Source organism: Anomaloglossus baeobatrachus, chromosome 12, assembly GCF_048569485.1.
Source record: "Anomaloglossus baeobatrachus isolate aAnoBae1 chromosome 12, aAnoBae1.hap1, whole genome shotgun sequence".
NCBI classification, from domain to species: Eukaryota; Metazoa; Chordata; class Amphibia; order Anura; family Aromobatidae; genus Anomaloglossus; species Anomaloglossus baeobatrachus.
Window position 1 is genome coordinate 33,071,816 of NC_134364.1, and position 27,008 is coordinate 33,098,823.

General features: G+C 44.2%; 1 protein-coding gene across 1 annotated transcript in view; it reads left to right on the plus strand.

Moving 5' to 3' along the window:
• Positions 1–24,186, plus strand: part of PAX9 (paired box 9) — a 53,631-nt gene extending 29,445 nt beyond the window's left edge. Inside the window, exons 4-5 of the mRNA XM_075329693.1 lie at positions 21,109–21,334; positions 24,089–24,186. Coding sequence (XP_075185808.1) covers positions 21,109–21,334; positions 24,089–24,186 — 324 coding nt within the window. The remainder of the gene's footprint in view (positions 1–21,108; positions 21,335–24,088) is intronic.
• Positions 24,187–27,008: the final 2,822 nt, after the last annotated feature.

Consider the following 27,008-nt stretch of genomic DNA (forward strand, 5'->3'; position numbering starts at 1 on the left):
TGTTCCGATCGTTGGGGGTCTGACTGCCATGGCACCCACCGATCCCAAGAGCCCAGAATCTAAGAACCCTGGCTGAATGGAGCTGGGGTCGATCATGCACAATACTGGTCCATTCATTCTTAATGGAACCACCACCAAAAATTGCCGAGCACTGCACTTAGAATGTATGGAGAGGCAGTGAGCATGATCGACCTCCGTTGCATTCAGCTGGGACTCTCAGAACCCTGGTTCTCGGGATCAGTGCGGACACCCAGCGAGCAGAAAGTTATCCCCTATCCTTTGAATAAGAGAGAACATCCATTAACATAAGAATGGTGTAATGCCTAATGTCACCTCTGGAGGCGCTGCAGGGAAATTAGTCTTATTTTTGCCACCAGGATCCTCCACAGATTTAGAGGACCAACCACCAGGATTTTCCTATATAAATTAAAGCCAGTGCTATACTGGGGCTATCATGCTGATTGTTTACATATCTTTAGTTGTGAGATCGGATGTATACTTTCTGAAATACTGGCAAGTAAAGTTTGTGAAATTCACTGTTATTTGATGAGAGGTGCAACGGAGTATCTAATAGTATATCAAAAACACATCAGTTTTTGAACTTGATGCTGTGTAGTATGGAATATCTAATAGGTGGGTCAGGTTTGCTAGTTATGCCCACCCCTGTCTGCCTGCCTGTCCTTCCTCCCCCCTGTAACAACAGAAAAAGGGGGGAGGAAGGACAGGCAGGCAGACAGAGGCAGGAATAACTAGCAAAACCCGACCCACCTATTTGACATTCTGTTTCATCTCTCATCAAATATCATTGCATTTCACAAACTTTATTTGACTATATTTTAGAAAGTATACATCCAATCTCACAATTAAAGATATGTATAGAATCAGCATGATAGCACCAGTATAGCACTGGCTTTGGTGGTTGATCCTCTGTAAGCTGATCACTAGCAAGCCCCACAGTGAGAAACTGTATGATCAGCTTATTTTTAAGGATTTCTTGGAAAACGGTGATAAGCGAGTACTACCATGCTCGGGTTCCCGGTACTCATACCGAGCAGTTGGATGCTCAGATGAGCTTGACTCATTTACAGAATATAATGGAAGTTAAAGAGGAATTCTACCATTTTTCCAGAGCATCTTCCATTATACTCTATAAACGAGTTGAGCCCGTCCGAGCATCTGATTGCTCGTTACGAGGACCCGAGCATGGTATCCTTTGCTCATCACTATTGGCAAACAGTAAAACTACAGTTGGTGCTTCTATCAACTAGTCATAATTGCTGCAAAATAGTCTCAAACCACCAAACACCCAAACCATTAAGGCCTCCACACATCAAAGCTTTTATGTTAGAAAGCGGAGAGGAGCTGGGGCAGAGCTGTGACGTGGCTGCGCCCGCTCATCAAGTTCATTAATAATAGCATCATTTCTGACACAAGAAATGTTATTCCAGTCTGTGGGCGGGGTAACATCTTTGGCTGTGGCCACGTCACTGAGAAGATGTGCCGAATTCATAAGTGGTGAGCGCCTCGAAATGAAATCACCATAGTTTATTACTGCACGTTCCTCATGAAGACTGTGAATGAAACGCTAGTCTTATGAATCAGGGACCGAAGTCTATATGTGCATAGGGACTTCAAAATACAGCAATGTAATATATACAGTTGTTCAACCCAACTACATGTGCCATCTAAATTAGATGTGCGGGAATCTTAGCTACCAGTTGGCAATGTCTCATGGGTGAACCTATTACACTATGCAGTCAATGCAATGCTAAAATTAACTGACCCGAGTCATCATCTTGTGGTCCCAAATTAACAAATTTCTGGTAAATACTTTTCAAGTGTTTTGCTAATATATGGTTTCGGTTGAGTCTTATTTGCACTGATTGCTGATTGTTCTACATGAAGCTTGTTCCGTAGTGGCTGGTGAATGCTCCGGCCGGTAGAGGTGTTCTGGGTTTTCTGTATTGACGTCACAATACTCTACAGGGTGAAGTTAAGTCCACATTCTACCCAACACATTTCGGAGATGAATGCTCCTCAAGGAACGTGTTTGAATGTGGACCTAACTTCACCTTTCCCATCACTTGGTTGAACCTGGTGGACATCTTTTTGGCAACTGTAATATGTAATCCAAGGAATTATCGAGGAATTACATATATTTTACAATACTAAAACTTCACACACACAATGATAAAATGAAAGTAAGAAAGTATTTGTGGTGGGTAGACTATATGCTTAAAACGCTATATATTTTCATATATCATCACAATATAATCAGTTTGAGTCATTACACAAACAGTCTTTGATGAGGAAAGTCTTCTGCTCCCCCCACAACTTGCCATTGCATGAACTATCCCACCAGTGATGCCTCTCATCAACAAAATCCAGATTCTTTTCTTTAAAAAGAAGAAATGCCTAAGAGAAATCTGTGCGGTGAAACGGCAGATGAATCCAGCACTGACATGTTAAAGTACTGGATACATGCCAGCATTTGACAAATAAGCCTCTAATAATATGGGGCTTAGAGAGATCTTATCACTATTCAAAAATCAAGATCAATCTCTTGACCTTGGCTTTTCTTTTGTACTCTCTAATTCTCTTCCTTGCCATTGCTTCCCGTATACACATTCTACTATTACCAGAAAGGAGACTAATGAGGATGTCGATGACTTTTTATTCTCTGCTACTCATGACAATGTCCTAGATTACTGTACCCTCTCCACCACCTCTTGAGTTTAGGACGCGGTAACGGAGGGTCAGTGTGAGGGCTTGTTGAACACCAAAGCGAAACGCCTTAGTGTGGCAGATTTACCTTTCTGGTTTTTTTTGCTATGTATTTTAATATCTAGGTTGTTAGAGCAACATCTTTGGCTGTTGGAAATGTTGGGTTGATTCACACTTATGGGGAACCCATTAGATGCCTCATGCTGCTGGACACAAAGCAGCGGACACCGGCTGTGAACTGATTAGCATGACCTGTTCCAGTGGCCAATTCAGTATTCTGTGGTCATCAAACGGGAGCCCTGATCTCCAGTTCCTACCTTATGGCATCTGCAGCTCTTCTTTTGAGTGACCAGCCAAGCACAACAACATCTATGAAGTAGGATTTCGGCAATAGTCTCTTCATAAAATTCAAAGTTTGACAAAATACATTAAAAATTCATGTCCAAAGGGACAGCTTTGGTGGGTGAACTACAAACGCGTTTCAGATGTTACTCCTTATTCATTGAATCTAACTAAACCACATGCCCATGGATTTTTATGTAACCTCACATTTATTATGTCATGTGAACTAAAATCAGAAAAGATCAAAGGATGGGAGCAACAGGTCTTAAAAATCTCAAAACTAGATAGGTCTAAGCCAATACAAAATAGAAAAATTATTTTCATATTATATGCTGTGTGTATATATGTATGTATGTGTGTATGTATAAAATATATATATATATATATATAAAATATATATATATAAATATAATATATATATATATATATATATAAAATATATATATATAAAATATATATATATAAATAATATATATATATATATATATATAAAATATATATATATAATATATATATATATATAAAATATATATATATATATATATATATATAAAATATATATATAAAATAAATATATATATAAAATATATATATATATATATATATATATATATATATATATATATATATAAAATATATATATATATATATATAAAATAAATATATATATATATATATATATATATATATATATAAATATATATATATATATATATAAAATATATATATATATGTAAAATACTTACACACTTACACAAGGAGAGAGTCGTGGCCTGACAGAGGTTTGGGAAGGAGGCAAGAGAGCTTAGCGGTGGAAGCTGTGGGACACAGGAACAAATACGGTCACTGAGGGGAGAGCTTAATTGCTCCCTTGGGACTGGCGCAGTTTAGGGTACGGAGCCCTAGGGTGGCGTATATTTCAAGTGCGCCACCAGAATCCAACGAGCAGGGGGATTTCAAGTCCCTCTGGCCACCACAAGATCCCAGAGCACAGTAGCAACATAGAGCCCGGAGTCGTGATCATAGTCAGGCCCCAAATGGACTCACGCTGCCCTTCAGATGGGACGGTAACTTTAACACCGAACAAGGGTCCCCAAGCACTTCAGGTCACGGGCAGCCACACAGAAAGCGTAAGAAGCAAGGGCCCACAATCCACAACATCGGCGGTGACCTCCGAATTATCCGGGATCGGCTGGGGCCCATTCCGACAGAGACCGGCACTCTAAGGGTGACAACTGGACAGTGAGTAAAAACGTCGCCCCGCGCTCCATTGCCAACAATCACTACCACCCCCATCATCCTCCCTGGGGCCTAGCTCTACCTGTGGGGAGCTGAACCATCCCAGCTGCAATACCATCCTCCACAGAGGACAGCACCCGCAGCGGCGGCCAATTCCTGGCCGCATACCACAGGTGACATCACGAGACAACAACTCCTTCCAACATCCTCAACCCCTTCATCATCATCATCATCCCACCATCCTTCATCCATTTCCCTTTTGTGGATAGCTCTAGGTCCCGAAAACGGCAGGGCCACCCGTGCTATCCCCTGACCCTCACCGGCCCGGTGACTAGTATTCCTAAGACCCCGTAGAGTGCTCCACCATCACATGACCCCCTTCCCCCCTGTCCTCCGTGAGCTCTGAGATTTGGTGATGTCCCATCAACTTCCAAGGCAGCCCCAGTTTCCCAGAGTAACTGGGCTGTGGGTGGAGTTTTATCACTCATCACAGCCCAGCATCACTCCTGCTTGCGGCGCCCTGCAGCGAAGGAGGGAGCACAAGATGCTGCTCTGTGATGCCGGGCTGTGATGAGCAATGAAACGCCGCCTACAGCCCAGTCACTCAGGCAGACTAGGGCCGCCTTGGTGATGTCAGATCAACTGGAAGTTGATGTGACATCATTGGATCTCAGAGGTCACGGAGCTCGGGGGAAGTCACTTCATGAGGATGAACGGACCGCAATAGCGCCGCTCAGAGGCAGAATTGGCTGAACAAGATATTTAGAAATCGCCTTCCCTATCAGTTTTACAGAGATGTGGCCACTAATGTAGAGTAATGAACCACCCCTTTAAGTTTTTTTTTTATCCTGGTACAGTATCAGTAGATTTTTTTTGATAATACTTTTAATCTGATTGTATTGTGGAATATATGTGGATCCAAACGAGACCACATTATTCTGTTCCATATGTCTGGTGGTTTGATGTTTTTTGGCTAGTATTTCTCGTCTATTAATATCATTAACCACGTGATGGGCTCTATTTATCATCCACTGCGGATATTTTCTTTGTTTCGATCTGTTCTCCAATAGACTAAATTCTTTTTGAAATGTTATTTCTGATGGAGCATTTCTTTGAATTTGTATAATTTCACCAATGGGAATGTTTTTAATCGCCTGTTTTTGGTGACATGAAGTAGCCAGTAATGTAGTATTACCACAACATTTGTTTTTCTAAAAGGGGACAGTTGAAGTTTACCCATCTGATATTTTTGGGCATTATGCTCCATATTAATCTATAGAGTTTCTTTGGACATTGTGTGTAAATTGGAGATGTAGAGGGTTACAAAGATGTGGTGCCAGAAATGCTTATCAAAAGGAGAGCCGCGAATGCCAGAAGGTAGGAACTGATTCTTGAGGCTCCAATCCAATCTGTCCGCTAGACCAGTTAATCGAAACAAATCCCATTGTCTCTTTATAGGCTGTTTATGTTATGTTTTGGGAAAGGAGATTTTGTTCTGCAGACTATAAAAACCCAAAACCCTTAAAGAACTGAATGTAATCATAGTGTAAACACAACTTATGTCTATTCGCAGCCAAAAATTAGTTTAGCAATAATGGGCCCATAGTGGTAACAAAATAAAACACTACAGGTGCTCACCTACCGAACCTCATCCATTCATAATCAATGCCTAGGTCCTTCACTGGGCTCCTCATTTCCTCCTCCAGAGTAGGCAGTCTCCTGCAGACAATCAGTGGCCACTGAAAAGTTGAGGTTTCGACATCCTGTCTGAGCTGGAAGAAACACTTTTTTTTCCATCTCGAAGAGAAACCTATGGCTGCAACAGGTCAGAAGTCACTGATTGGTGGTAGCGGTCAAGTAATATTCACCCTGGAACAGGAAGTTAGGAAACAGCCAGACGTCCAGTAGGTATCTATCACAGAGTATGTACTGACAGGTCAGGGGCTCCTAGGCTGGCCCTCAGACTGGAGACCCTGCGCTGTCCCTTATCTCAAAGGTAGGCTTGATGGTAGCCAGGTCCAAGCCCCCAGTTTGACCCTGACTCTTGTCCAAGCCCTGATTTTACTCCCCCTCTTCCCCACCCTGGGAGTAGGCTGGAAAACCGAATAACGAAACCCACAAAACGACACGGACAAGGGAGAATGGAAACTCACACACCGCACTCAAAACACACAGGAGAGATATGTGTACAGGGGAGCAAAGAGAAAGGAAATTAAGTAACATACAACAGGGGAATGTTCACACCACTTAATATCACAACAAAGATCACCATCAACAGGTTCACAAACCAGACCGGTATCGCTTGGAGCAAAAGCTTAAGCTATAATCGGCACTGAATAGTGAGATCTAGGATCTTATATAGAAAGGAGATGACTGATTGGCAATTGGCAACCTAAGCTCCTAGCACAGTTTCCAAGGTCAGTAGGAATTACCTACTGCAGGACTGAGAAACAGAGCACATGAAACAGCCGATGCCCAGCTCTGGCTGAACAACTAGGAGACATCAGGTTGCCTGTCAGGCTCTGCAGTGTGATCAGAGTCTGATGTCACCGTGACTCCTAATGAGTCTGGACCTGAACACCTCATGACAGTATCTGTCCTTTTTGTTTATTACACCCATGAACCCATTTTAATACAATAATATGTAGTGATCAGTCCTTTTAAACGGGCTTTTCCAAGATGTTTTAAAAACTGCCTACAGCCACCAATATACTGTAGTGAATGGAGTGTGTACTTGCCCCTTTACTTCCCACTGCTCCAGACACTCATCTCAATAGCATACCTGCTGGCCTTCCATTTCCCTTTTGTACAGTATATGTGTGTCGCCCAGGGATAAGGGGTACTCAGATCCGGGCCAAGGGGTCACTTTTGTAGGTGTACGGTGGCGTGACCCGGTCTGTGATCCCAGGCTCCACAATAAAAGGGGGATTAAGTCGGTGAAATTGTCCGTGACGCCACCGGTGGGTTGCGGTGATGAGATGGTGGCTGCCTCTGGGGACCATGCCCGGGACTGGTGGTGTGGGGCAGCAAGGTGGAATCCCCTCCACGGGTAGGGGAGGTGTAGTCCCGGGGCCCAATTGGGAGTTGTGGTGGTGGTAGGGATTGCAGGTGTGACGCCCTGGGTAAGCCAGGGGTCACAGGTCACAACACCACCACACCCTACATCCCAGTAGGAACACCAAGGCTACTGAAATCCTTGTTGCCTTCCTCCAGGGGCTGATGTTCACACCAGGGGGTGGGCCAGGCGGTTGGCTCCGCCCACCGAGGAGTACACAGCCCTGGAGGCGGGAAGAACCAGGAGATGAGTCTAGTTAGGGAAGTGAAGGAGTAAACAACAAGAGGAGCTAAGTGAAAGTGAAGTAGTAGAGAAACAGAAGAAAAGAGTAAAAGTGTCAGTAAGAAAGCCTGAAGTTGGTCCGGCTAAGTGCAGGACAGTGTCAGCAAGGTCAGCAACAGCGGTGATTGTCTGGAGGGGGACTGCTCGGAGGTTGCTGGAAGGACCGCGGACGGGTCGTGGCCCAGCGGTCTGGAGCAGTATACAAAGGACAGTCAGCACCAAGGCAGGGGCCTCTCGGACCCCGGCAAGGCTAGGAGTCGCCATAATTTGCCGAATCCGTCAGTGAAGGGGACGTCTGTCTCCAAACAACTAAGTCCCGATTGAAGACAACCGTCCAACCATTAGTGAGGAACACCGCCACCGCCAGGGCACCAGCTCCTCAGGGCCAGCGTCTGCGGGCAAAGTAGGGCTCCTCCGGCCCATATCCAAGCCGGGGAGCGGGTTACCGGTGGGAACCCATCGCTACCAACTTAGAAACATCAGGTGCAGGTCAAAGGGACATCACCGTTACCTACTGGGAGAACAACCGCAGCCGTTTGTGGGTACCCGTCCATCCAGCCGAGTGTTTTACCAAGAACTGTGTCCTGATTACTGGCTGAGTGAGTACCACAGTGCCGCAAGGCATAGCGCTGCCCCCGCGTCGTCCCTGCGCCCATCCAGCCCTGCATCTCCCACCTCCTCACTGGGCCCCGGGATCACCAACCCCTACCCACGGAGGGGCAACATAACATCTGGCTGCTCCACATCACCACTCCCGGGATCCCCATATCGAGCAGCGGTGGTGCTAACAAATCACCACAACCGTGGGTGGCGTCACGGACAATAGACTTTATCCCCAAAACACAATCCCCTTTCACTCACGGGCGAGGAGTGCCGCTCGAGAACCCCCGGGATCCGGCCCACCGCTCGAGCCACCACTGAGCAGCAGCAGCCGGACCCGAGCAGTGGGGGTGAGCGCAGTGCTGACACCCTCCTCCCCGCCCGCAACACAGGGAATAGTACACCCACAGTTCGGTTATCGTGGTGCTGGATGAAGCTGGATTGATGTGGAGGGTCAGGAACACAGATGGAAGAAATACTCAGTCTTTTGTAAACCAAATTGCTGGTAACTGGTGCCCACGGCTGCTGTGAGGACGAGTCCCACACCCGTGTGTGTAATTCAGGTGTTGTTTTCCTGCCTGTGGTCTGTGTCTGTGTCTACTCCGTGCACAGGTCCGGACAGGGTCCCGACAGCTGGCACCGGGGGGGGGGCCACTACCCTCTCCCAGTCCACTTCGGGGCCCACAAGCAGCTGGCCTATTCCTCAGGCCCTTACTGCCACTCTCCTAGCCCCACACAGGGGCTGCTTCCGGACTTCTCTCCTCCTGCAGACTGACTGAAACTACACTCTGCTCTCTCCACAAGATCCTCTCTCCCCCTCCCGTTTTCCTGAGGAGGGGGCAAGTGGGGCCTGATTGGATGGTGTGTTTCTGTGTATGGGAAACTCCCCAAGGGAGTGTGAGATCTGCACCAAAAACATAGATGCAGACCTCTGTGACACCCTGGTTTTGCCAGGGCGGCACACACCCCCTTGGTTTAATGCAGACCGTCCGCGGGCTGCCCAGCGACCAGCGTTTATTTTATTTATTTTTTTTAATGGGAAAAAGAAAAGTTAAACATTACAAACATGCATCTTCCCACATCGGGAAGTACGTTTACTAAAACTTTAAACTGTTCTGCCACCCCCCACCTGCCGGAGCCGACGTCATCACCGTTGCGGCCGGACGAAGTACCAGAACCGACGTCATCACCGTTGCGGCCAGGCGGACTGCCGGAGCCGGGTGAGATGTCATCGGGGTTGCGGCTTGCTTGTCCAGGAACGGGATTAGGCAAAGTCCTGGCGTCCCTGCCTTTATCTCCTCACATGAGGCTGGATCTTCACCCGCCCTCCTTGGTGTTTTCCGAGCACTTCACTTGCTTTTTGTTCCGCTCTGCTCTTGGGGGCCGGGCTTTGTCTTTGCGCCCTTTCTGTTTAGGGAAGACGGCTCGGGCGGGAACCAAATTGCTGGTAACTGGTGCCCATGGCTGCTGTGAGGACGAGTCCCACACCCGTGTGTGTAATTCAGGTGTTGTTCTCCTGCCTGCGGTCTGTGTCTGTGTCTGTGTCTGCTCCGTGCACAGGTCCGGACTGGGTCCCGACAGCTGGCACCGGGGGAGGGCCACTACCCTCTCCCAGTCCACTTCGGGGCCCACAAGCGGCTGGCCTATTGCTCAGGCCCTTACTGCCACTCTCCTAGCCCCACACAAGGGCTGCTTCCGGACTCCTCTCCTCCTGCAGACTTCTGTGTTTCTGTGTGTGGGAAACTCCCCAAGGGAGTGTGAGATCTGCACCAAAAACATGGATGAAGACCTCTGTGACAGCCTGGTTTTGCCAGGGCGGCACATATGTTCATCACCGCTGCAGCCAGACAGATGAGGCCAGTGATTGGCTGCAGTGGTCATCGCTGCAGCCAAGCAATAACTCATTTGACGGGAATCTAGACTGACTGATCTATATACCTGGCAGACTGTGCTGGGGCTTGGATTTTTATTTTCCTCTTTGGTGTCACGAGTAAAGCAGACTGTTGGACTGTTATAGTCTTGGCCACAAATATACTGTAAATGAGGAGATAAAAAATAATAGTCACTTTCATGGATTCAGCAAACAGCTAATAAAAACGTAAGGGATTATATGCGACGGATTTGCTGGGAAGAAGACAGAAAGGAAAAGCTGCATGATGAGCTGTTAGAGAGCAAGGGACCCATAATTTGTTTTTTTTTTTTTTCTTGGAGGGGGTTTAACATCCTTACAAAATCTAAAAATGTGATATCAATGTAAAGACAAAAGGAAAATAATAATCAAGAAAAGATCCAAGTGATCTGCCAAAATAAAAATAAACATTTCCTCTGGATAACGTCAATCATCTAAAGCCAATGTTTGACAAGCGGTGTTTGTTTATCTCATTAGTATAATTCTACTCTTCTGCGTCTGCCGCTTGGCAGGGGATGATTCTGGAGGATGGGGATCTCTGTGGATGACAGTGTTTACAATGTTCTCAACACTTGGCCTGATATAATTTTAGGAATGACTTTGTTCATTGGATAAATCAACATGGCAGCTCCCGGTCAACAAAAATAAAACGTTAAACGAGCCAGTTATCCCATTCCGCTAAATGGACATTTTTTTTATTTTTATTTTTTTTTTATTTCAGGGCAGCCCACCACAGTTTATATAGCCATAAGGGCAGATTTTTATTTATTTTTGTATTTATTTATTATACTACTACAATATGAGTAATATTGAACATTTGAGTGGGAACTGTGTCCTTATTATCAATCATATTATTTTTTTTTTTTTTGTGAGGGAATGAACAAAATGTTGGCTTGCTTTGTTTTATTTTTTTTTGTATTTTTTTTAATGTTATTATAAGGTTTGCTCTAGATGAAGTGTAATACCAATTATCTACTGTTGTGCATTTTTTTTTATTGTAGTACAATATTTTTATTGTAGTATATGTATGTGTATATATATATATATATATATATATATATATATATATATATATATATATAAAAAATATATGTGTGTGTGTGTATATATATATATATATATATATATATATATATATATAAATTTTTATTGAAGTATATATATGCCTGTAAGGGTAATAGTAACAAGTAATGTTACTGATAATTTTTGGACTTCTTGTGGGTAATTTTTAGACACCTTGCTGTTTTTGCAAATCATAACTCGCCCTCTAATGGTGTGGAAGAGCCTTCTTTTCTGTCTATGTTAGATGCTTCCCTTATACAAAGGATAAGTAATAAGTCATAACCTACTCATTGCTAGAGGACTGACCACTGGAATCCACTGCAACCCAAAGCCCTTTGTGAATGGAGTGGAGGTCGATCATGTGAACCTCCTTAATATTCGTTATCTAGGGGGCCGAGGGAGGTAGCCGAGAACAGCACTCAGGTTTCTTCAGCAATCTCCGAGAATGAATGCATATTCTCAACCTTCATTTCATTCAGACAGAGCTCTGTAGAGTCCCGTTGTCAAAATCAATGCGGTAACATACAGAGTGAAACTTTTAACTCTTAGAACACCCATTTAAAGGGGTTAACCAGGAAAAAATTGTATTTGTTATTTTCTATGTCGGCAAGCCCTTGCGCTAACACCCCAATACTTAAAGTGCACCAATCATCAGGATTTTCCTATATAACCTAAAGCCAATGCTATACTGGCGCTATCAGGCTGATTCTATACATACCTGTAGTGGTCAGCTCAGATGTTTAGGTTTTGAAACACAAAGTAAAATTAGCTGTTTGTTAAGTGACAGCAGCTGAGGAGTGGATAATATCTGAGGGGTATTCAGAGTTATCCCCTCCCCCTGGTATTTATGCTAATTCTATTATAGAATCATTTTAATTTGTGATTAACAGGACCTGTGTGAGGTCATACCCATGTGACCAGAAGGAGCGAGGCCTCAGCCAACATAGCTGATACCAGGAAGCAACATTTTTCTGTTGGCTGATGCCCGCCCCTTCTGGTCACATGGGTAGGACCTCACACAGGTCCTGCTAGTCACAAACTAAAATGATTGTATAATAGAATTAGCATAAGTAACAGGGGGAAGGGATAACTATGAATACCCCCCAGATATTATCTGGTCGGCAGCTGCTGTCACTCAACAAGCTGCTGATTTTACAAACTTTACTTTCTTGTGTTTCAAAACCTATATACCCAAGCTGACAACGAAACATATGTATAGAATCATCCTGATATCACCAGTATAGCACTGGCTTTAGGTTATATAGGAAAATCCTGGTGATTGGTGCACTTTAAACTCCCCCTGCTCCAGCACTCACTCTCTGCCACTGCTCTGGGCTTTGTTGACAATCTGCAGCCGTGACTATGTTGTGACCGCTGCAGCCATCCACTGTGCTCATCAGCTCATGCGATGTACATTTGCATTACCACTGAACCTAGTGACTGTCTACAACAGTAATGGGCACTGTAGTTGTGACATCATCAATACAGCCTGTCCAGAAAAACATGAACTGCAGCAGAGGCAGCACTGGACCTTGAATAAATATGTATTGCTGTTTTTTGTTGTTTTTTTTTATTTTCTATGTGTACAAATGTACCGCCCCACACTCTGCTGCAGCCGAGCCGCTCGGATCCGGGCTCGTTGGTGGGTGGCTCGAGCGCCTTCCGACCCGGGGTCACTTCGCTCTGAAAGGGGTGCTGGCGCTTTTGGAGGGGGGTAGGTAGGTGCATGGCCGGAGCCGTGTTTGAGTTTGTGACGCCACCCACGGGTTGTGGTGAAATTGGACACCACTGCTGCGATTACTGGGCACCCGGGGGAGATGGTAGTGCTGCAAGATGTTAACCCCTCCGTGGGTAGGAATGATGGCCCCGGGACCCGTTGGGGAGAGCTGGGCGGTGCGCGGCCGGATGGCACTGTTGTACTCACAGTTACTGACACCCACAAGTCTCTGGTAAACCAAGTTGATGGTGGTCGGTGCCCGCAGCTGGCTGCGTCTGATTCCCCTCCCGGTTCGGTGGTCTTGGCCTTTCTCCTGCACCATGTTGTGTACTTGGGCTGCCTGCGCTTCAGCGTCAGGAGTCCGCTCCCCGGCTTGGTAGATCTCGGGAGAGCCCTTTTGCCCGCAGACGCTGGCCCGTGGGATCTCTGTGCCTGTGCAGTGGTTTTCTATCCCCCTCGGTGGGCTGTTGTCTTCAGTCGGGACTTGGGTGGGAAATGACCTATAGTCCAGACCGCAATCAGTTAATTAACTCAGTCCAGTGGGTTCTGGACCTCGTTTCAGGCTCTGAGTACCCCCTTTGTGCTCCGGTTTCCGAGTCGGTTCCCCGGGTTGGTACCGGCGGCCCACTACCCTGTCCCGGTCCACCACGGTTCCACCGAGCCATCTTCCCGGCTCCTGCACGCTAAGGCCACCGTTTGCCTCCTAACGAAGGTACCATGGCTCCGACCCCGGCACCCGTCAGACTCCTTCACTCAACTCCTCTCTACTCAACTCTCCAACTACTACTTGTTTTCCCGCCTCCGGCTCTCTGACCTCCTCGGAGGGCGAGGCCAACTGCCTGGCTCCGCCCCCTGGTGTGTCCATCAAGTCCTGAGGGGGGTGACTAGGGTTTCAAGTTTGGCTGATGACACCTTTTTAGGGGCAGGTGTTATGCGGGGCTCTAACTGTGACTACCTGGCTAGTCCAGGGCGTCACATAAATCTATGCTCCAATAAAAATGTATTCAAGACAACAGTTTTAAGATTTCCATTGGCATTAGAGACGTATTCCCATCTCCAAGAACCTATCCCACTATGTAGTAGGTATAATATTATTAGCAAATAGCTCCAATTAGAAATGTAGCATACGTCTCCTGATTAGTCATGTCTCTTACCTTGTGTGCAGGGCATTGCAGCTTTGGTGTCCATGGTTAGGACCATAAGCAACTAACTGTCACTATATGAGTGGCTGTAACCATGGATACCTAAGCTGCAATGCTCTGCAGATGAGGTAAGCGACATCGTTAATTAGGAGAACTATACTACATTTCTAATTGGAGGTATTTGCTAATATTATTACACCTACTACATATTAGGATATGAATTTGGAGATGGGAATACCCCTTGCAGCATAAGTCAATGAATACAGTATTCGTTCCATATAGAGGCTTTAGTTTTACACACAAAAAAATAAATCTCAGTTTTTATATTTTTCTTTATCAAAGTTTTAACCTCACTTGAATGTTGACTCATTTGCTGGTGTCCCCATGTAAAAATATATTGGTAACTGCGGTTTCTGCCGGGCAATTAAAATTGTATTAACTAGGGGGCTTTTCACGTTGGAGAGAAGGTAACATTGCTCCTAAAGAGTGTAGTAGAACAATACAACAATGAGTAAAACTAATAGTTTCTGGGACCTTGCTATGGGCTTTTCCCACTTGACTAAATATAATACCTTTTAGACTATATAAAGCTTCCCACAAACAGTCGGCCCTAATGCGGCCTGTGAAGATCCTGAAATTGGAGATCTTCACAGACTTGGTTCTACTGAAAGCTTAATTCACCTGCCACCGCTCAGGAGATTTGGGGGCTCTCTAAATGTCCTCCTGTTTACTTCAGATCCTTCAAGGTGACGTCTAAACAAACAAAATAGGTTGGTCTTGGTGGCTCGGGTTTAAAGGATCCTTTGTGTGAAATTTTAAGGTCAAAACGTCTTGGCAAACATGGCCTTTGTCTGAGAGATTGAGAGAATAGAAAAGTAGGCTTCTAGTCAATAAGCTGTGAATTGCTTTATCCATCTAAGCGATTTACACTCCTATGAAAGCCATTGAGAGACCCTTAAGATGTGTGATCCACAGGGCACCTCCTCATACCAGGAAAGTGCACATATAGCCGAAAACCTATTAACGGTGCTATTGTGAAAACATGTCCGTCATTAGACGTTATCCTTCTTAACTGGTCGATCTAGCATGACAATGTCTCCAAAGGAATGAAAATCAAACCAATGATGATGGTTGGAAAAAAGGTTCCATCAGGTTTTAGGCCGAAATGTGGTTCAAAGGTTTCTCTACAGGAGTGAGAGATTTGGAGTATTTTTGGACCAGGTATATAAGTAAAAATCTCTCTCTCTCTCATATATATATATATGTACCTTTTTGGAATGGACTAAAGGGGGCTTTACACGCAGCAATATCGCTAGCGAGCGTACCCGCTCCCGTCGTTTGTGCGTCACGAGCAAATCGCTGCCTGTGGCGCACAACATCGTTAGTCCCCGTCACACATACTTACCTGCCTAGCGACGTCGCTGTAGCCGGCAAACCGCCTCCTTTCTAAGGGGGCGGTTCGAGCGGCGTCACTAAGTGGAACGAACATCACGCAGGTAAGCTGTAGTTCGTCGTTCCTGAGGTGTCACACGTAGCAATGTGTGCTGCCTTGGGAAAGACGAACAACCTATGTCCTCAACAATCAACGATTTTTTTGAAAAGGAACGACGTGTCAAGGATGGACGATTTGGTGAGTATTTTCCATCGTTAATGCTCGTTCCTTGCTGTCACACGCGACGACGTCGCTAATGATGCCAGATGTGCGTCACGGAATCCGTGACCCCGGCGATATATCGTTAGATACGTTGTTGCGTGTAACAGGGCCTTTAGTCTGTACAGTTGCACAATCCTTATAAGATATGTCCATCTGTAGAATCCATCCGGAAGAAAGAAAGGCAGCAACCACTGTACTTCAGTGTTCAGAGTTTAATCTTGAACGCAGTTCAGATACATCAGGAGTGGGGGGAGATGGGGAGAGGCGGAGAGGCAGTGGGGTGAGGACGATGGCACGCCATTTCGCACAAATGTGCTTCGGCAGGCCCTAAACCTGCCGAAGCACATGTGTGCGAAACGGTGTGCCGTCGACCTCACCCCACTCCTAATGTATCTGAACTGCATTCAAGATTAAACTCTGAACACTGAAGTACGGTGGTTGCTGCCTCTTTCTTCCGGATGGATTCTACAAATATATATATATATTGTCAGACATTTGACCAATAATATGAGTGCCTTATACTATAAAAATAAACAGGCATGCAAATGACTTACTATAACTGAGCATGTGCAAAACTGCCAAAGCCCATAGAGGAGGAACAAAAGAAGCAGCGGATGCCTCTGTGGAAGCCAGAAGGATATAGTCCAAATATTATTACTTCTGTTCCCTCATCTTAGGACTTGACAAACCAGTACTAGAGAAAGGAAACCCGGATGAACCCCCATGTGTATCCCAGGTGCACGGCCACACTCTCGACTAACAAAGACATTACTTGAACTGTAACGAGCAGCGCTGAAGAATACAGAAAACTGTACTCCATAGCTGCTGACTCATTTCGTACATTACTTCTTAGTCATAAAATGACTAAGATGTCACCATGTGTATCCAGTTAGGTAGGTTTACAGCTCCCAACCGGTCTAAAATGGCTGTATGAGTTTTGTAAAAAGAGTTGACTTTTATTTCCCAGCAACTGTATGTATGTGTGTATGTGTGAGTGTGTGTGTGTGTATACACACACACATCTACAACATATCACAGAGTGAGGACAACACTGAATATATGACGTTCCGATAGAATGTAAAGTAGTCAGTGTACAGCTTGTATAACAGTGTAAATTTGGTGCCCTCTAAATAACAACACACAGCCATTAATGTCAAAACCGCAGGCAACAAAAATGAAAAAAAAATGCTCCCCTGTGTAATATCCCCTTATAAACGCTGTCTCTCTGTACAATATTCCCTTACACACAGCCCCTCTGTATAATATCCCCCACACACTGCCTCTGTACAATATCACCTGCACACTGCTCCTTTGTATAATATAACTTCCCACACACACTACCCCTCTGTATAATATTCCCCTACACACAATGTCTCTCTAAATATCCTCACACACACACTGCCCCTCTGTATAATATAACCCCCCACACTGCTCCTCTTTATAATATCCCTCCAACACACTGCTCCTAGCTATATTGTGCCCCCTTTAAAAATGTACCCTATTGACCTAATGTGGCCTTGTAGTAACACTTTTTCCTATTCCCTTCCATCCCCTCTAGAGTAAACGGCAGGACATCTAATTTTCAGTTCCTCCTTGGAGCACTTACCATTCCTTGACACCTATGCATGGCCCGCAGCAGTATGATGAGGTCGCAGCATGATGACCTCATCACGCTGCTGCACATCAGGTGAAGGTGACATAATACTGCCCCTGGCACCACTACATGGCTAATTTGCATGCAATGCACCTAAAGTGCATAACATGCAAATTAGGCATGTGGTGGTGTGCACTCACTGAGCATAAAGTAGCCGAAGCTAAAGAGGATATCTGGCAGCATCTGACGACATTAATGATGTCAGACACGGCTGACATCCTCTGCTTTGGACACTTTATGCTGGGTCAGTGTGTGCCAACACATGGCTAGTTTGCATGTGATTTGCTGTAGCATGTGCTGGTGCCAGTGACAGTGGGGCAGAGCAGTGCGCATCATCCAGTATCTGCAGGCTGTGGCTATCATGCTATGACTGGGGCCTGGACCCCCGGCTTAATAAAGCTAAGTAATGACACCCAGCCAGGCTCCCATCTTCAGTTGGCCCCATACACCAGTAAAGGCAGTAATGCCCTGATAGAGGATTGAGGGCCGCCAAGTGAAAATGGCCAAATTGTGCCCAAAGTGTCAATGTTTTGTGTGGCTGCCATTTTTTTCGAGCACTGGCTTCCTCTGTTGGGCATGGAGTTCAGTAGAGTTTCACAGGAGTCATTGGATCCACTTCCATTCTCCATAACGACATCACGGAGCTGGCGGATGTTACAGATCTTGCACTCCCCCACCTTCTGTTTGATGAGGCCCCACAGAGGCTGAATAGAGTTTAAGTCTGTAGACATACTTGGTCAATCCAGCACCTTCACCCTCAGTTTCTTTAGCAAGGCAGTGGCTGCCTTGGAGTTGTGTTTGGGGAAGTTATCATGTTCGAATATTGCCCTGTGGCCCAGTTTCCGAAGGGAAAAGGATCATGCTTTGCTTCAGTATGTCACAGGAAATGTTTTCATTCATGGTTCCCTCAATAAACTGTATCTCCCCATAGCTGGCATAACTCTAGGCAAGACACATTTGTCTTTGTCGTCCTCAATTGGTTGCCGCAACATATGCTTGACACCATGTGAACCAAATAAGTTCATTTTGGTCATTCAGATCTCAGGACATGGCAATGCTAGCAGCACTCATATGCTTATTATAAAAAGACAACCTCTGGATATGATGCTGAATACGTCCACTCAACTTCTTTGGTCAATTATGGTGAGGCCTGTTTGGCGTCGAACTTGTCTTGTTAAACCACTGTATGGTCTTGGCCACCGTCCTGCAGCTCAGTTTCAGGGTGTTGGCACTCTTCTTGTAGCCTTGGCCATCTTTATGCAGGGTAAACATTTTTTTTTGTTTTAGATCCTCAGAATTCTTTACCCTGAGGAGTAATTTTGAACTTCCAGTGCCCAGTATGAGAGAGTGTGTGAGAGATAACACCAAATGTAACACCCCTGCTCCCCATTCACACCTGAGACCTTGTAACACTAATGAGTCACATGACACCAGGGAGGGAAAATGGCTAATTGTGCCCAATTTGGCTATTTTCCCTTATAGGTGTACTCACTTTTGTTGCCAGCGGTTTAGACATTCATGGCTGTGTGTTGAGTTATTTAGAGGATACCAAATTTACACTGTTCTACAAGCTGCACACCGACACTGTACATTGTATCAAAGCGTCAGATCTTCAGTGTTTTTCCATGAAACACAAAATATATACTAAAATGTGAGGTGTGTACTCACTTTTGTGATATACTGTATATGTGTGTATGTATATATTAGAAATAAACATGGGGTAGTGGACACAGCAAAATTAAGCCATAAGTATTGAAACAATGGAGTGCTACTGTACCTTCCAAAAATATTGAATGGAGGAAAAAGAGAAAGCTGCACGGGATAAAAAGTGTGCACCCTTTCTGAGAAATAATTTATTAAAAAAGATTATACAGTATATACAAGGACAAAAATAAATAATTAAAAAGAAAAACACCACAAAGTGGTGGATATAATAAGCCAAGAAGATATCACTCTATAATCATTCATATGCTAATGCAATAGTAATTTCACCTTGGTCAAGCCATGTTTAATAAAGACATGAGAAATATTTAAATAAATTCATTGAGTGTGTAAAGATATTTAAGAGATCTCAAAAGTTACCAAGATTGAACCCAGTAGAGGTTATCTGATGATTTTATAGCATATATACCTTGCATTTTGCTAAACAGAGATGCAATAAAAAGACCCCTGAAGAAGCTACCATGCAGTAGCGAAACACATGGGGACTCAACATCAGGCATAATCTGTTCCCCTGGTAATAACTGGTTTGCATGACTATTTTATTGTATATACTGTATACCTTGTATTTTGCTTACCAATCCGCTAACCTCTTTAGAGTTTAATGTTAGTATTTCTTTTGTGATCTCTTAAATACTTCATGTGCATAGATATTTATTTAGATAGATACTTCTCCTGTCTTTATTAAATATGGCTTAACCATGGTGAATTTACTACTGTTTGTCCTTGTTGTAGTGTATATATCTACAGTGTGTCCACTCATATCCTGTCCACCGGCATTAACTTGAGAACGGCGGCAGCTATAGGCATAGAAGTGGTGTCTAGGTATAGTAAAGTAGCCATGCGCTACGCAATGAAACCACCTACAGCGCCACCTGGTGGAAAACAACAGAGTTAGCATTTTTATCTCGAAAACGGAACGAGATACAGAAAAAAAGTGAATTAAAAAATTGTAGGGCATCATCAATTCAATACGAATCGACACCTTGCATACAGAAATGCTATGATATGAAACCCATGACCCCCCCCCAAAACATTGAATGCTGATCACGCATATGGTGCTCATTTAACTTTGCTGCTCAAAGTGGCCCCCGTCAGCTGCAATGCACATCTGGACTCTGCACAGCATACTGTATCTTGCTGCACGTTGTGCAATATGGTAGGTGACACGTTTGCACAAGCATCTGTAATACGTCGTCGTAGGTCCTGCAATGTTGGTGGAGGGGTCGCATACACCTGCTGTTTGATGTGACCTCACAGAAAGAAGTCCAATGGGGTCAGGTCAGGTGAGCGTGGAGGCCGCTCCACACAGCCACCATACCCAATGACTTGTAGGAAGCTCTCCATGAGGTATCGCTTCACGCCCGCAGCCTTGTGAGTTTTACACGATCTAATTATAGCATTTCTGTATGAAAGGTGTTGATTCGTATTGAATTGATGATGCCCTACAACTTTGTAATTCACTTTTTTTCTCTATCTTGTTCCGTTTTCATGATGAAAATGCTAACTCTGCTGTTTTCCACCAGGTGGCGCTAGAGGTGGTTTAATTGTATAGCGCATGGATACTTTACTATATCTAGACACCACTTCTATGCCTATAGCTGCCGCCATTCTCAGGTTAATGGCGGTGGACAGGATATGGTTGGACACACTGTATATATTCCCATATTTATATATTTTTTTATATATATAATTATATATATATATAATTTATACAGGGGCATAGCTACAATCGGTGCAGGGGTTGCAATCGCCTGTATGAAAAGACCATTACTATTAAGAATTGCAATAATTGGGGGCCCTGTTGGAGCTTTTGCATCGGGGCCCACGAGCTTCAAATTTTGCCACTGTAAATATGTGTATGGAACTGCAAAATAGCTGAAATATAATGAACATACTTAGGACGCAACATTTATATAAAGACTTCCCAACAAGACAAGCCGGAATGTAAATTAAGATTGTGCTGTACACAATGTAATAATACATTTTCACCTTTTTGTATTTTGCAGACAGCCAGTGGTTTACCGACGGTTGGTAGCTTTGTTGCAGCCTCAGGAATGACTCCATACCCCAGTCCAGCACCGGTATCCCCTTACATGGCGTACGGCACAGCAGCCCCCACAGGGTATGTGACGGGTCACGGATGGCAGCATACCGGGGGTACGCCATTATCGCCTCATAACTGCGACATTGCCGCATCACTAGCATTTAAAGGCATGCACACAGCACGAGAAGGTGAGGACCACCGAGAAATCTAGGACAGAACCCATTATCTGGGCATCAAATAAACCGGATGTTGGCAAATCATATATGAAACCACTTAAGAAAAAAGTGTGCAAGGAAACCGCTAATATTAAAAATATAACCACTTCATCTAACACAGATCATTTGTTTTCATGCTGCATTAATAAAGAGGCTTCTCGGTGTTAATGGTTGGCTTGCGCACTTCTATATATCAGCCTACTGCAACCATATGTGAGAAGTATATGCAACAGGTGTTTGATATCCTATATGAGCAGAAATTCTTATAATCTCTAAATGTAACTTTTATTCTGGCGGTTTCCATTCTTATTACCTGTTAGTTCATCTATTCTTCACACTCTCCTAACAGCGGGTGACTGTGATTTTTTTACGTTATCCATTGTTTTTTTGCTACAGTTTCCAGAAGTGACACAAGCTCTTCACTTCATAGGTCATCGTATGAAACTAATTACATGTTTTTGGGTCTAACCTCTGATTTTATAATTTGTGCATTAAAGGGGTGGTTCACTCATATTTTTTTATTGTCTAGTTCGATATGATATTGAGAAACAATGTTTCTTTCAAATACCTTGTGTTGGCTATAGTGCCTGTGAGAGGTGCTATTGCAGACCGCGGTTCCCTGCTCCGGTGACGTCACATCAAGTGCCACACACGTCACATCCCCGAGGCCGGCTGCAGTCTTCCTGACTCATTGAGCTGTGGGTGGTGTTTCACCACTCGTCACAGCCCATCTGCTCCCTCACAGCAGAGCACTGTAAGCACAAGACGCGCTGTGCTGTGAGGGAGGAGGGATCAGGAGACGCGCTGTGCTGTGAGGGAGGAGGGATCAGGAGACGCGCTGTGCTGTGACAGCGGTGAAATACCACCCACAGCCCAGTGAGTCAGGAAGACTGCAGCCAGCCGCAGGGATGTGACGTGTGCGGCACTTGACGTGACATCACCAGAGCGGGGAACATCGGTCTGCAATACCGCTGTTCACAGGCACTATTGCCAACACAAGGTATTTGAAAGAAACATTGTTTCTCAATATAATATCGAACTAGACAATAAAAAATATGGGTGAACCACCCTTTGAGCTCCTGTCCTAAGGCCACTGATTGTATATTCTATGTGTTTACAGTAAGATAGAGGCTGGGGGCTTGTTCTGCTGGGAGGGCATACTCACTTATTCCGTAGGCTGGATATTTCACAGATTTATGAGACATAAAAACAAAAATGTAGAATTTTTCAAGCAAAAACCGGAAGAGTTATGAAATTTTCTTTTTTTTTTTTTGTGAAGTATTTCTCAGTCAGTGCCTGCAGATTGGTATCCTTTAAAAGGAATTTGTCACCAGATTTTTGCTACCTATTCTGACAGCAGCATAATTTAGGGATAGAGACCCCGACTCCAGTGATGTGGTTGCTTATAAAATCAGTTTTATCAGCAGATTATAACTAGAAGTCTAGTAAACTTGTTGCCATGTAGTCCTCCATATTCTTGAGCTCTTTATAACCCCCGCCCTCACCACTGATTGGTAGCTTGCACACAATGTACACAAAGCAGCCAATCAGAGGTGTGGGCGGGGTTTTACAAGACAGCAGAAAAAAAACAACCTATTTTTAATCAAAACTGCAGAACCCAGCTAAGTAAGTGATACATAGAGCAGCATAATGTAGGGGCAGAGACCCTGATTCCAGCTAAGATAGTAAGATAGGGTAGCACACAATCTTGTAACAGATTCCCTTTAGGGCGCTCTCACACATCCGGCTTTTTGCCGGTTTGATGGATGCGGCGCACGCCAGTACAGTGTATACAGTACACTGGCAGCGCAACAAGCGCCGGTCACATGCTGTCATGTAACCGGAGCATGTGACCCGGAAGTTGCGGCGTTGCCACTGTACTGTATCATACTGTACTGGCGTGCGCCGCATCCGTCAAACCGGCGAAAAGCTGGATGTGTGAGAGCGCACTTAAAGAGAACATGTCAGGTCCAATATGCAACAAGAACCACGAGCAGTTCTGGGTGTATATTGCTAATCCCTGCCTAACCGTCCCTGTATACACTAGCATAGATAGAGGGATCTTTAGAAAAAGGATTTCTAAAGATCTTTTATCGTATGCTAATGAGCGAGGGGACTAGTCCCTGGCTAGTTGGCTCCATTAGCATGTTAGTACGCCTCTGTGGGCGTGCTATCATGCTAATCATGGTCTCCACTGCAATCGCTGCCCGACGCTGGATTTCGGCTCAGTGCGCATTACCCCAAAGTTTGGGTCATGCGCACTAATTCAGTTTGAAGCCAGGACATGTACACCCGATTTAATAGTGCGCATGACCCACACTCTGGGGTCATGTGCACTGAGCAGAAATCCAGTGTCTGAGGCGATGGCAGCGGAGAGGTGAGTGAGATCATACTCTGATGCTGCATATTCATTAGCATGTTAGCACACGGGCATACTAACATGCTAATGGAGCCGACTAGCCAGGGGAACTAATGCCCTTGGGACTAGTCCCCTCACTCATTAGCATACGATAAAAGATCTTCAGCAATACTTTTTCTAAAGATCCATTTTTCTATGCCAGTGTATACAGGGACGGTTAGGCAGGGATTAGCAATATACACCCAGAACTGCTCGTGGTTCTGGGTGCATATTCCACCTGACAGGTTCCCTTTAAATAATCTAATAGCATCTAAAGGAAATGTAATAATCTATTTGACAGAATTTGTTTTTTTCATTTTACTCTTTAGCAGAAGAAACAAAAGCAAGCATCCATTCGCGTAAATCTCCGCAGTCCTACCACACATCCCAACGCCACGGAACAGTTGCTCATATGACAAGCGCATAGAAATCAAGGACAACCTCTATGATCTGACATACAGATATCATGGAAAACATTCCACGATCGGTCAAGCCAGTAGTACGGACGGAACTGGAACATTGCCAGCAAGCCGCCAATCACATGGATGGTGAACACCTGACCACTTGAGCAATACAACCAGATGTCTCATCTTCACCTGGATGTGTGGTCATCATGAAAGACATACACCTGGTGGACATACTGTGAAAGAATCTTCTCTGGATTCAATGAACCATATCTCTGCACCTTCTTATGGAATTTGAAACATGCCACTTTCCGGCTAAACTAAAACAAAACCGTTTCGTTACCGTCTGCTCAACATCTAATCGCCTTCGAGACTTGTGGTTTGTAGCTTTCAAAATTTTAGAATCTCACACACACACACAAAAAAAAATCTCGTCATGAATCCTGAACTCAATGTGAAGAGGAAATGAAGGGACTTTGGACTCGCGCTTCATGCTGGGTCGAGCTTTGCAAATTTTCGACCGCCAAAAAATGGGGTATTATGGGTTTTAAACCCAAACTAAAGGCTAAGGTCACTCAAAGTGATCGAACCAGATGAGATCTGGAGGACTTATTCATACAATTCACGATTCAGCCTCCTAAGCATTAAAGAAAACACGCCTTGGCCCAACATCTACTATAAATCTATGGTAGATGACGAGCACAAACCGATGCGGAAATGTGAAAACGTGTCATGTCCATTTGTATAGGTTTTAATTATTACGATCCAATTTAACTATAAAGACAGTGGGCGGAGGGGTTGGGGTAATATTTTGTCTTGGTCTTTTACTTTACAGGTGAAATTTTTTTGTAGATAATTTAAAAAGATAAAAAAAAAACCTCACAATGGTCCCCACTGAATATTTAGAGTCTTCAATTTTCAAAGAATGATTGAGAGGTTGGCGTTGGATAAATGGAGGATGCGGTGTTTGCTTTTTCACTGGTTAATCCGCCATCATATCTCAATTTAACTAAAATTTTGGGGTGAACAATTTCCTTTTAGGGTGCTTACACATGTGGTTTTTTTTTTTTTAATGAAATTTTTAATGCCAAAAAAATTAGTGGAAAGAAAGAGGGAGTGAGATAAGTAATACTCTATTACCTCTTTATATTCCACTCCTATTTTTGGCTTTAAAATCTGCATTGATATACTGCACACAAGTGCCTAAAACATGACCTAGAATGATTTGAATTATGAATATTTTTTTTTCTAGATCACGAAAACTTTATTTGTCTTCAAACTAGTTGAGTCTAGGTTAACATTATGCTCTAAAACCAAAAAGGGTGGTATAGACCAGTGGTGGCCAAACAGCAGATGGCGGTCTACCAGTAGACCTTGGAAAAATTCCCAAAACAGCACATTAGATACTTGACCTTCATCCTGGATTCATCTTCTAAATTATAGTCCCCAAAAAGTGGGTCCTATTCTAAAATAAAATTTATACGATGGGTGACAAGATACTTTGGTGACTTTCATATGGCAGTAGTTTTGTCAGTATTTTCCATTGGTACCTATAAAGCAAAACCAGGAATGAAACAAAGGCTCTGATTCAACAAGCAGTTTTGGGCAGAATTCTGTCGTAAAACTGCTTGAAATATTGCAAACCTTTTGTGTGGCTTAAAACGGGTGGTTTAATTTACAACAGAATTGTAAGTCCAAAAATTTCTGGGAGTGGTGCATGGCAGTTAAGATGGGCCAAATTCATTAAGGAAGTTGTCTCAGTAACACCCCTCCCCCCTTCTAATTATGCATGTGATGTAGTGCAAGTGTATTAAAATACTGACCGATCACCATGTTTCCTGGTTTCCAGCCCCGCTCTGTTCCTCTTCTGACGCCGTTACCACTCTCTAGCCAGCTCACACTCTGCGCATGATGGATTCTTTTCCAGTGTAAGTCTATGAGAAACAAAACGAGGACTAAACAGACTTAAATTGAGAAAGCGACTTCCACACTGCACATAAACCCTTGTGTGAGCCGATAAGTCTCTTTTTAGGTCCCGTGCACCAGAAGAGATTCGGTGTGGTGCTGGAAACTGGGCTAAACTGCAATCTGTAAGTATTTTTATATACTTACACTTCATTGTATACATAACTAGGTGAGTTTAGGGGGAAAATAAATTGCCAAGAGACTCGCGCCTCAATAAATTTGGCGCATCATGCTGAAGCGCTCCACTTATTATTACTGGAGTATGTAATGGCTGTCTTAATGAATTGGGGCCAAACGGAGAAAATAATAAATGTTAACATTTTCTTCCGTATTTTTGGAATAAAAGTTACTGATGGAAATATAGATCTAAATAACATTGTGGGGAAGAGGAATAGGGGTATCTGTGCACCTTACACAGGTGATAAGCGGTCACACCTTTAGTGAACAGCAATCTCTCCTGACTCCAAATACATATGGCCGGGAGAGAGAAGTGAGCTACTGTCACAGACACCTCTGGTTACAGCTTATCACTTGGGATAAAAAAAAAGGAGGAGGTGATGAAATTCAACAAGCCAAACTGTTTTTTGCTCCCCCCCCACCCCCAACATCATCTGTAAAAAAATCTCCATATATATTATACTGTTGTCTGGTTTTGGCCAACGTCCTCCAATTTGTATGGGAGCTTTCTAGGACCATGCAGAGTCGCTCACTTAAGCAATGGGAATGGAGTGGAGCTGATTATGTTACGACCCCAAGTCAACTGCTGATCGTGCAGGCATCTTGGCAGATGTGTGGGATCGTAACGTCATTCACACATCCACCTTCTGATGTGGAAATGAGTGGCTCTGGATGAAGCCAGATAACACTAAATGGTGTCTAG